Raw genomic sequence first — 12,619 nt, forward strand, 5'->3', positions numbered from 1 at the left:
CTCAAAACGATACATATCGTCACGAAAACGTACCGCGATATATCGCGGGACGATATATCGGCACACCCCTAATCGCAACGCATGTAAATCGGCTACTTTTGTCAAATGTTCACAAATGTTCTATATGCAGTATAGTCAACTATATAATGATATATATGATACTGTATATATCAATTAAAATGCACCACACTGCATCGTGACTCTAATGCACGTGCTCTGACTTGCCGACATCTCTGGCCATGTTACCTGAGTTTCTCCAGAGAGCTCTTCTTATTGGTGAAGAGGAGGCGTAACAGAGTCTTCCTCTTCAGAAAGACGAGGAAGGTGACTCCCAGCAGGCTCACCAGGGTGACCAGGATCGCCACCGTGACCACCACGCTGTCGACTGATGCCACATGCGACAACATGCACATTAATACACATGCACGCACATCTACAGCCACGCAACAATGGAAGAACATACGCAAGAAGCTGTTACTACCAGTGGTGGAAAAAGTACTCGCATTTTTTAGTAAAGTAAAAAAATGCGAAAATCATTGCAGTATCAATACTGCAATGTAGAAATACTCTGTTACTCAGTCCAGAATTCAAAATTGACTTTGTAAAAGTACAAAAGTATTGGCATCAAAATGTACCAAAAGTAAAAGTACTCAGTCATTATACAGAATGGCCCATTTCACAAGTCTTTACAAGTTTTCAAAAACGTCTTTTGAAAATAGCAGATCTAGAAGCTCACAATGCGTCGCATTGTGAGCTTGTAGATCGGCTATTTTCAAACGGCCGAAATTTATAATAGGGCTGAAGTGGTTACTGTATGTTTTGTAATAATAATTATCTATCTACAAACTAGTAACTAAAGTTTTCAAATAATTGTAGTAGAGTAAAACTACAATATTTGCCTCTGAGATGTAGTGGAGTAGAAGTAAAAGTACAGAAAATTGGAAATACCCCAGTAAAGTAAAAAATACCTCAAAACTGTATTTAAGTACAGTACTTGAGTAAATGTACTTAGTTACTTTACACCACTGGTTACTACAGTATAGCTAGGCCTCAGCTAGCTGCCGCAGTCTTCAGAGAAATGTATTTTCTTTCCTCATGCCGTTTTGCTTTCCCCATCTTAAAAAAATGGATTTGCCTCCCTTAAAAGTTACATGTTGTATTGCTGAGGGGAAAGGGGAGTTCAGACATCTCAGTCCAAGCCAAAAATCAATACAACTGACGCTGATCAAGAATGTAAGTACGAAGCAATATGTGTGTTTGTAGACTTTAAAGTGTGTCAACCTCATTCCTGGGTGTGTGGGCTATTGTCTCTCTGTCAGAAGACTGTCTGAGAACAGTGCAACACATTATCAATCAATACCTGCCAGTCTCATTGGTCCGCTGTCTAGGCTGCCTCCAAATCCAGCTTTCTCGCAGAACGGAGGGGCCCAGTGGGCCTGACAGTGGCAGTTCTTCTTGTTGTTGCACACCTGCAAAACATGGAGGCTATTATTCCAATCCTGCTCATTATCAGTTAATCCAATACTGGAAAACAGATGGCCCTCATTAGCTCTTGTAACTTTAGTTTATCGTTTCGTAAAAAGTAGCGCTGTAAGTTTGGTTTTATATGATCCACTCTGTTGATTTAGCTGTCATCCTTGTGCGCGCGTCTGTCTTGTTACGTCCTGTGCCATATGCTATCCAGGTGCATTTGATATACTCCTTGTCGGCTGTAACCCAGATATAAAAGAAGCATTCATTATGTACCACAGATCTTCCATCTGTGTAAATTCAGGATAAACAGAGAATCTCGGACCACGTCTAAAACACTTGGTTCACTTTTACAAACAAACTGCACCACTCCCAGTAGGCCAAAGAGATTTTCAGTGTTGTAGAAGGGGGCTTTAGACAGAGTGTGTGTGAGTGTGTGTGTGTGTGTGTGTGTGTGTGTGTGTGTCTGTGTGTATACAGAATGGATAAAACATGTGTGTGGGAGAGCCCATCCCTGAAAAAGCCTGGGTTTTCCAGGACTGGAGCGGGATCCAGGAGGATTCCCCAAGCGAGGTAATGGAGTCCAGCTGCCAGCTAGAATGACAGAAGGAGGGAGGTGGCGAAGGGAGGTGTGGGAGTATAGGGTGGATCTGGTTTTCACGTGGCCTCACATGGTGAAGTGCCTTCCCTGCCTCCCGGCAGCGGACTCTCCCTCGGACGGACCGGGTGACGAGGTTAAGAGGCACTTGAGGCAGTCGAGGGCGTTAGCGCAGATGTAGGGGCGTGTGCAGTTTATATCGTCGCTGTTGGGCAGAAACCTTGTATTTGCATATTCATCTTTTCATACATTTTCATACATTTCTTTAAGAAAATGTAATTTTCATTAATTTTGATAAATTACAAACAAAATGATTTGTAATTATAATATCATATTATTATCATATAATTATACATAATTATTATTATATTAATATTATTATTTTTTTATTTATAAAATTCGAAATACATTTTTTTAATTATGAATTAGTACATTTGATAGTAATTTTGATAAATTACTTTGTCGTATGATATTGTCGTTCGAAAATCTACAAGCTCACAACATGAGCAATGTGAGCTAGCAAATCAAAAAATATATATATTTATTTTAAAACTAAAATGACGTGCCCAAAATTGTTTGAAAGTGGTCCTGTGGATTTTATAAATATTTAACAAATTAAAAGTATTAACAAGAGCTTGTGACTAAATAATGACTACATTGGATCTATTGGAACACAGATTCTTTATTCCTCCCATTTCCTGAAGGGTTTTGGACATACAAGGTTTCTGTTACAGCTGAGGGGAGGTTTTATGAATGTGTGAAGGGGAGTGCGCTCGTTGGAAAACATGACCTAACATGTATGTGCATCCATAAAACTGTAATAACCGTGGCAAGAGGTAGTCCAAGGATAAATAATTACCCCACAACAGAAAGATAACCCATGACCTCCATCATTAATTAACATCGCAAAGATTAGCTACTGTTCTCTCTCCGAGACCGCAGGGAATAATCTCATTTAACCTCCTTCAAATTAAAACTGGTGGGTACTTAGAACAGACAAGCCACATGAAACTCAAAATGTAGAAGAGTAATTGATGCTGTATGGGTAAAGGTCAATACCAGTGGTTCTCTAACTTTTTCATGTCAAGGACCCCCAAAATGATATGTATTTGGCTGAGGACCCCCATCTCAAAAATATTTTGTGCCAGGGATTTTTCAAAAATAGCAGATCTACAAGCTCATAGAGCGGCACTCGGTGCCGCGCTAAGAGCTTGTATATCTGCTATTTTTTAATAGCCAAAGTATAAAATATGGTTAAAGTGGTTAAAATGATTGTGACCCTATATTAATACATTTTGTTGGGGACCCCCTTTGAGAACCAATGGCTATACAATAAACGTATTCAATGCCCCTTTTTGGTCACTTCTGCAGTACAAAATGTTAAATGGCATTAGCAAGTCTGACGGTATCTCAACTAGTTTATTCTGTATATCAAATAAGCTTTTAAAGGTGATGTAATTGAACTCCCATGAGGAAATAGCCTTTCAGATATTAAAAAACTTTTACCATTCAATATAGATATTTCAAATGTATTACCAGATAAAGAATATTGCCAAGGGTAAGAGTTGGGTCGACACATTTATAGAAATTCCTTTCATTTTCAAATAAACATATTCATGAAATGGCACTGAATCATGAAAAGAAACTCAGAAACCTGAGTGAGTTACCTTGTACACAATAATATTAAACTCTTTGATTAAGTATAATACTTGCCTTTCAGTCTGAACTCTTACCATGCATCATCATGTTTGATCATTTATCAAACATGTTTGTCAAATAGGGAAGGCATAATAAGCCCCGGCCGGCTTCAGCCTACATAATAAACTATTCATTCATTCATTTATTTTGATTCGACTGATGTCAGCTCCCTACAGGAGGGAGGATGCAACACAAAACAGATCTGATCCTGACTCACGCTTCGCTTAATTCAGGAATCTGAACAGCACGCCTTCTCTATAGATATTTAATTACATTTTGGTGCATGATGATGGTGTTTCATTCAGGCATTAACTTAGCTCTCAATACCAACTCACTTATCTATTATTGTAAAGGACCCTGGGATTTTATTATTCTATTTGAGAAATGGGCAAATTAAGTTTGGGGGAGTTTGATGTTGACCTGAGGACAAGGAACGGTAAAGGTAATATACTGTAAAGGTAAACCTAAAAACACTGTCTGACTTTAGCTTTGATTTATAATTTTATACCGTCTCCATGAGAGGCGCCGTAATCGATACAGAAGTTCAAAAGCTATACTGTGAGCAAATCTGGCCCTGGGCACTCTTTTTGATTCACAGAGATAAGCAACAAAGTAAATAAAAGATAAAAGGGGCCCTGTTCAAATATTGATAAAAGGTGCGAAGAGTGTGAGTGAACCTTTTTTTTGGCAGGTTTCTGTTCGCTTCCGTGGTCCTAAAACAGCTACTATTGCATTTAAGCTCTCCTCCAACGCGCTATCATATCTGCAGCCAGAAGATGATGGACAGCACTTTAAGCACAACATAAATGATGCCCTTAAATGGGATTGATTTAACCTCAGCAGGGCAATGAAGATTGATTGCTCAGAATGGGAGCCGCCGCAGTAACTCACGGGCCGTGCTGTAAATACATAGTTGCATGGGCTACTGGAACACTAGCGTGTAACATTTAAAGGCCAGTAGGACAGGCTTCATTTAGTTCAATTGGCCACACACTTGACTAAATAGTTAAACACAGAGTCATCCAAAACCTCAAGGCTCTTTTACGCCGCTACACAAGCTACAATGCATAATTTAACATTAAACACTCTGCTACAGGCATTTAGCACTCACCCCACGACCACTGCACTTCCCAGAGCACTCATGCACACCAAACACGCTGACGTTCTGGCACTGGCGATTCAGGCACATCTAGAAAAGGGAAAAGCAACGTTAAACATGTTTAAGTGGCTGCACATTTTTAGCAACAGCAAGTACTGCCTCAGGGAAGGAAAAAAAACTTGCATTATTTCTCTTTACCATAATTTAAATTTGTTAAATGTGTCTTCTTACCATGCCCTCTCCACACTTAGTACCGGCCAGGACCAGCCCAGGGTCAGGCATGTCATCACCGAGGTAGACATGGGTCCCACGACACAGAATACGTCCACCGTCTTGAAGGGGGATGTTGGTTTCTATGGAGACGGCATTTGTTCCAATCACTGGTCGGTTGGCACCTCCCTGGCACTGAATTTTGCCACACTTTGCATCCCTGAGTACAACACACATATGTACATACAGTAAGCATGAGTGCATGCGCACACACACACACACACACACACACACACACACACACACACACACACACACACACACACACACACACACACACACACACACACACACACACACACACACAAGCAAACTAATGGACATATTTAATGAATAAAGCCCAGAGTGTGAACATGTGATATTATCTCAGAAGTGTAAGAGTAAATGTCTAATTGTAGCCAGAGATGACAGACTATTGAAAGGGAGTTAATGACTGTTCTGCTTCAGTCCCCCAGTCATTAAAGCAATTACATCAATTAGTAAAGCGCTTGATAAGAGAACTCACCCAAAGGGTGAGAATCTTATGATAATTAGCCAACAAAAATAGCTCCATAAGTACTTGAGATGGTAATTAGCTGCTATCTTCTTAATATATATATTTTTCTTTACCCTAGTAAATTCTTTGTTTTTGAGATCAGAATCCATTGTGTAATGATGGTTGCTGACGATGCTACTTAAGCTTAACAGTGCTGCTATGCAGTCATTTCTCTCGATGCCTTTGTAACGGCATTCTTGATGCAGCCATTACCTCGAGTCGCATTTGGCAAAGGAGCCTTTGGAATCCTTCCCGCAGTTCCCATATGGATCTCCCGCGGAGTTGACCCTCTCGAAGCAGACCTCTGGGGCGGGCTTGGCTCCTTGCATGGAGATGGACAGACAGTGAAAATCAAGGTGAAAGCACCCAAAACCAGGGTCGGTGAAATGATTCTTAAAGGGATATTTCACTTTTTTTTTTTAATTGGGTAATTTTATCGTCTACTCAGGATTTTGGGAGCACCCCGGACAGTAAGTTGCTTGATTCAGTATTTAGATATTTGATATTAATTTTATCGGACACGCCCCCTTCCTATACCATTGTAACTTCAAACTCCATTTTAACCAACCAATGTTAGATTCATGGAAACACCCGTCTTTGGTTCTGGTGATTGATATTGTCCTTCTAATACGTAAGGAGAAAATTACATTTTTCATTTATTTAAAACATTTTTTGGGGAAAATGAAAATAATTAAATACAACAAAAAAAAGAAATTACAAATTAAAAAAGTTTTTAAAAAAAACACCCCCCTCACGTATTAGGAGGGCAGGATGAGTCACCAGAACCAAGGACAGGTGTTTTTGATGAATCTAACATGTTAAAAATGGAGTTTGAAGTTATAATGGGTTTGTATAGGAAGGGGGCATGCATGATAAAATGAATATCAAATATCTAAATACTGACTCAAGCAACTTAAAAACTTTTTTTGAAAGTGAAATATCCCTTTAAGCCTGATTTATACTTAGTTGCACGCCGAACATAGCAGATCTACAAGCTCACAATGCACCGCGACAACAGTGTGTCTTGTAGCTTGTAGATCTGCCATCTTCGTGTGCGACACTGGAGGCCGTTCCACTAACCTGGTCCCCACAGCGTGATGCACTGCTGCTCATGGGTCTGACAGATGCCGTTATAGCAATGCCCGTCCACGTTGTGGCAGACGTGGCCGTCATGCAGGTAAACGTTGGCGGGGCAGTGAGGGCTGGTGCCGGTGCAGAACTCTGGCAGGTCACAGGAGTTACTAGCCTCCCGGCACGGTATGCCAGCCAGTTTAAGCTGCAAAACGTGCAAACACACACCAGAATCAGTGTTGCCATGTTGCCACTTATTATGAGAGACTTTGGGCTTGTTTTTAAAGTGTAGTTGCTTATTTGGGTTTGGGCTTCCTTCCAAACGTTTTAATTATTGTTTAAACCAGTTCTTCACAGGGAGCCATGTGCCAGTTTTTTGTTTCAAATATATTCCACTTTTTATTTTCAAGATCTTTCTGAAAATAGCGGATATACAAGCTCACAACACGTTGCATTGCGACGTGTTGTGAGCTTGTAGATCGGCTATTTTCAAATAGCCGATGTAAATAGGTTTAAAGTTTTACAATAAACTATTTTCGGTGTAGAGATTTGGTGTTTGGTGTGTAGAGATGAGCGAACCGAGAATAGAGCCCTGGTGGACTCCAGGCAACTAAGTAAGGTATTAATATTCAAGGGATTAACTTCAGTTATTTGAAAATAGCCACGCTCACTACAAACTCATCGAGCTTGTACAACTGCCATTTAAGAAATCTTTTGAAAAAGAGAAACATTGTGGAAATGTTAGCCTATGATGACATGACCAAAATAGGGACACCAGGGTTAATGTGGTTAATTATGTCTTACAGCACGGGGGTCCAAGCTCTTTTTATGGCATAGGAGAGGAGGGACCTCAGTTTCCTTCCAATCTACAGTCTACACTGAAACGTGATTAATAGAAAATGAGCAGCTTCAAAGAACTTAATCAACTCCAGCAAATGTCCCATTTTCAAAGGGGAGGCACACATCTGAGAACTTCATTGAAAGGCATTTACATGTCAAAGGAACAATCACTTCTTAAGCAAGAGGTAGGAAACTTAAAAAGAAGAAAAAGCCTGTTGAATTAAATTGTAAAAGGCGGGCGGGCAGGTGATAAATTTTATTAATCAAATCACAAGAGAATAATACTCTCAGTTAATTACCAAACTAGAAATCAGAGATAAAGCCTTTGTTCTTGCACTTGAGTGGATATTTACTGTCTGACATAGCCTTGGAAATGCAATGTTCCCATCCCTGCAAAGTAAAAGCTTGTGTAAACATGGAGCTGAAAAAACCTGATTTCCACACCGCTCAGAGTAAACAGAAAGGTCTGAAAGGGCAGGTGAGATGTGGAGACAGTGAAGAGAAAAAGACAGAGGTGCAGAGCTGTGTGTGTGTGTGTGTGTGTGTGTGTTTGCGTGCTTATGTTTTATAGAGACATCGTGCGAGTAAGCTTGTGCACTCCCGGCGTATTAATGCACGGTTGGGGAGAAGGTTGTATAATAAAACGTGTTTGGAGACAGAGAAAGCAACAGAAAGGTTGAGACAGAGATGCTTCCTTACCCTGCAATCCTCACAGCACTGTCCGTGGGCACACACAGCGTCTCCTTTCAGGGTGCAAGTGGTGGCGTTGCAACAGGGGTTCATGCACTCCTGAGAGAGACATACACAAAAAAACAACACATGGACCCCATCAGCGTTAGCCGATATCTTCTCTCAGCACATGATACTGCCGTGGAGGACCATGTCAGGTCAAGCCTTCTGGGATGGACGAGCACGTTTCCTGTTGCCCACCGACCTCGGCGACCCCTTTGAGTTTTGAGGGACATGGCAACATTAGCCAAGCGCTGAGAAATGCTCGCTCTTTGTCAACGCAAAGGGCATGTGTGGCCCTGAGGCTGCAGGCTCACATGTTTTGGATTTGGGGATTTCAAAAGATTTCTGGACTTGTGTGAAGCACAGCTCATTTGATGGGATGCCACCTCCCCCCCCCCCGGTGTGCATCGAACCAGTGGGAGGCCTGAGGAGGGGAGAGAGGCAGACAGAAATCAATTGAGGCAGTTGAAAGAGTGGGTGCATGGGTGGGCTTGGCTGAAGTGGTCTCGAGCTGAGATTTGATGGCGCTAAAAAGATAGTGAGCGAATGCAGAGTTGGCAATTGACAGCATGGAGAACCTGAACTTCGTATGAAAACGGATCTTGATTGCATGCAATGGCAGGATGAACTGGCCGCTGGCAGAAGTCGAAAAAGACAGATAAGGGGAAGACAGAGGGGAGGAAGATGGGTGTGAAACACCACAAGGGAGATAGTGGAATGTTTATCTTTTGTTAGATGCCTAACAAGTGCGTCCACAATGTTTTGTGCACACACACAACAACCAGCATCACACTTAACATCTGATGAGGTGTTGACAGCTGAGGGCTCGGGGCTGAATTGGCTGAGGATTTCAGCCTTTTAACTATCAGTTGATGGGTGTTTTTTTTATGGGGCCAACTCATTTCATTCTTCACCCTGACGTCAGTCTATTGTTTAGAATTATGAGTGAAGGATGCTTTCATCTCCCTGTCCAAGTGGGCCTATCGCCCGAACCGCACAAGGTCCATTGCCATGACATCAGGAAGGTCATGGAGAAATCATACCCAGTTGTTGTTGTTCAATGGAAATGATAGAGCTGGCCTGTATGAGGCTCTATGATTCGAATGCTTTTAAACCACTTAAACCCTATATCTAGTTGACCGGGGTCCCTTAGGGCCCTCTTGTTCCATTCATTTTTTTTTACTTTGAATCAATTTCCCCCAAAATAACAGACACTAGACCCCGTTTTGAAAGTCTTTTGTGCCATGGCAACCGAAAATGTATATTATTATCTACTATAAAATGAGAAAACCTCTGTCCGTCTGTCATTCTGTCCTCAACCACTTTTATCTTCAGTGTACTGCCCAATCGTTCTGAACATGCACACGGGCATTAACCATTGGCGTATGAAGAGAGTGACTAAGCCAATTTTTTTACCTCTCCCAAATGTAAGCTCTAAGTGGGGTGCCCAGACCCCACTTTGAGAACCACCGCTCCACTCGATCAAAGAATCCAGTCTTTATTCTGATATCTTGTTCCATGTGTGTAGCTTCAGCTACTGAATCAATGATGCAGTCAAGGCTACAAAGGTAGAGCAGGAACAGAACTGAGCGGCTGCAGGCTGGATGCAGTTGAAAATACAAACAAAATATTCCCCCAACCGGTCAACAGTTCTCATATTGCCAGTGGTGGAAAAAGTATACAACTGTTTTATTTAAGTAAAAGTATCAATACTGCAATGTAGACTTACTCTGTTACAAGTAAAAGTCCGGAATTCAAAATGTACTTGAGTAAAATAGTATTAAAAAAGTATTGGTATCAAAATGTATTTAAAGGTAGGGTAAGTGATATTTTTTGGTTAAAACAAAAAGTATTTTGTTAAAAGGTTAAAATACTATATTCTGATAGTAATCATTGCTATAGAGTGTTGTTTCAGTAACAGATGTCTCCCTGTCTCTCCAGCTCTTTAATAAACAGAAAATACATTTTTCGGTAGGTGTCAAAATCTCAGCCAATCAGGAGAAAGTACCCATTTTTAAGCTTAATTTGTATAGTGTTCCAGTTCCAATTTTGCATGCTCATTTCTTAGTGTCATCACTTCCAATTTCACTTGTTTAATCTGTATCCTGATTGAGTTCTCTGTCCTGGTTGGATAAAATTGGAAATGAAACTGAAACTAATACTGAACAAACACTCTATAGCAATGAGTACTATCAGAATATAGAGCTATTTAACAATTATTTTAACCAACGCAAATCACTTACCCTACCTTTAAGTACCAAAAGTAAAAGTACAAAAATGTTTGAAAATAGTAGATCTACAAGCTCACAACGCGTCGTGATGTGCCGCGTTGTGAGCTTGTAGATCGGCTATTTTCAAATAGTCTAGGTATAAAATATGGCTAAAGTGGTTAATGTATGTTTTATAATGTAACAATTTATATCTGCAAAGTAACTAGTAACTAAAGTTTTCAAATAAATGTAGTATTGCAAAAGTACAATATTTGGATCCGAGATGTAGTGGAGTAGAAGTAAAAGTATTGGAAATTGGAAATACTCAAAATTGTAAAAGTAAATGTACTTAGTTACTTTCCACCACTGCATATTGCCACGTCCAGAGTTCCCAGTATCCTAACTTCCTTCGTTCTCTTTCAAAATCAACTTTGGCCGACTGGCCTTGCCCTGTCATGATTCTGACGTCTCCGGAATAACACTTTATTATTTTGCTTTGCTGGCTGGGTGCTAAATCAGCCAACACCAAAGTGGGAACGTGAGTGTTTTTGTTGTTGTTGAACGCGACGGCCAACAGACTATGGGAAATTATGTCAAAACTTGAAAGGCTCGGAGTGACGTGTTTCTTTGTTGAGCGCTGTGTTGTGAGTGAAGGGAACAGCTGTCCTGGCAGGGAGGCTATTGGGTGAGGTGATGGTACAGTACCTGCTCTCCAGATGTGGTTGTGATTTCAGCTTCAGTCTCTGCATAATGTAATTGAGAGAGAATTTTGTGTGCGCCACAATGTGAGTGAGTGTGTGCTGTACTTGAATCTCTAAGAAGTGTGTGTGTGTGTGTGTGTGTGTGTGTGTGTGTGTGTGTGTGTGTGTGTGTGTGTGTGTGTGTGTGTGTGTGTGTGTGTGTGTGTGTGTGTGTGTGTGTGTGTGTGTGTGTGTATGTGTAGCCGTGCATGCATGCATGCATTTCAGAACACCTCACTGACCCGGCCCAGTTGTTTGGATGGCACAGCCAAAGAAAGCTCACTCTCACCCTGATTACACTTTTGTTTGTTTCATTTGTCACACGTTTGGACAGCATGTTTGATTAATGGGCCGGTAAGAAGGAAATGACATCACCGTGGCTGCCTTGTCAGGGCACACAGCTCAGCACATGTTGGAGACAGAGAGAGAGAGAGAGAGTGATGTAAATAAAACACTCATATTCGTGGGCCTCTGGGGGTTTGCATTGATTTAGACAGTTCTTTTTTACAATTTTTCCTCGCCAACTTTCAGTGCATTCAAGTCTCAGAAACATTGCTGTTGCCATGAGAGAGTTTGACTCTTATGTTTGTTGTGGTTTGTTTTGGGGGGTAGTTATGAGTCGCTGAGGTTTTCTGTTATTTTGTGGCTGGGTGATGCAGTTATGGTTTATTTTGGTTCATTCGTTTTAACTGTGGTCCACCTCTTAAAGGACCATATTGTACATAAATACAGAAAATGTTCCTGTTAATGGATTTCTTTTTTATTTTGTGTTTGTTTATATTTTATCCAAAGTCATTAAAATTAACAAACTATCATCATGTAAATCAATATTGTTTCCAGGGACGATTTATTTTATAATTATTTTTTAGAGAAGAAAAATATTTTTACGATCACCCTACCTGCTTGGCTCCCCTCTCCCTAAAACGGCCAATTGTGTTCTTTATACTGTATATATTTCGGTCTGCCGCCTCGAGGCGACTGGTTGCCCCGTCGCTCAGGAGGTCCTTCTGGCCAATCTACACGGCCCCACAATTAGGGTTGCCAACCGTCCCGTAAAATACGGAATCGTTCCTTATTTGGAAAGACGTGTTCCGTATTGAACTGTTACAGGACGCACTATGTTCTGTATTTTGGGGTCGTGGAATGACGGCGCGATTTTTATATGAGAGAGAGTATTTCTCACTCACACCCACACACACAAACGAGACGGGGCAGGCAGCCGCCCGTCCTGTCTCTTCTCTGTGTGAGTGAGAGCTCAGTCCGGGTGTCAGTCAGTGTTGTTGCCAAGTATAGTGAGAGAAATGAGCCAGCCGACCTACAAAAACAAGCCAAAAACAAGCCAAATTTTGTTCCAGG

The 12,619-nt window shown here is 41.0% G+C and overlaps 1 protein-coding gene across 1 annotated transcript in view; it reads right to left on the reverse strand.

Moving 5' to 3' along the window:
- LOC308100754 (disintegrin and metalloproteinase domain-containing protein 12-like) overlaps nucleotides 1-12,619 on the reverse strand; it is a 129,087-nt gene that overhangs the window by 17,246 nt on the left and 99,222 nt on the right. The window contains exons 13-19 of the mRNA XM_080449847.1: nucleotides 8,281-8,370; nucleotides 6,751-6,946; nucleotides 5,884-5,992; nucleotides 5,097-5,295; nucleotides 4,878-4,955; nucleotides 1,361-1,469; nucleotides 247-385 (exon numbers count right to left, since the gene is read on the reverse strand). Of these exons, the coding sequence (XP_080305973.1) occupies nucleotides 247-385; nucleotides 1,361-1,469; nucleotides 4,878-4,955; nucleotides 5,097-5,295; nucleotides 5,884-5,992; nucleotides 6,751-6,946; nucleotides 8,281-8,370 (920 nt within the window). The remainder of the gene's footprint in view (nucleotides 1-246; nucleotides 386-1,360; nucleotides 1,470-4,877; nucleotides 4,956-5,096; nucleotides 5,296-5,883; nucleotides 5,993-6,750; nucleotides 6,947-8,280; nucleotides 8,371-12,619) is intronic.

Source organism: Gymnoscopelus braueri (assembly GCF_963280865.1).
Source record: "Gymnoscopelus braueri genome assembly, chromosome: 14".
Taxonomy (NCBI): domain Eukaryota; kingdom Metazoa; phylum Chordata; class Actinopteri; order Myctophiformes; family Myctophidae; genus Gymnoscopelus; species Gymnoscopelus braueri.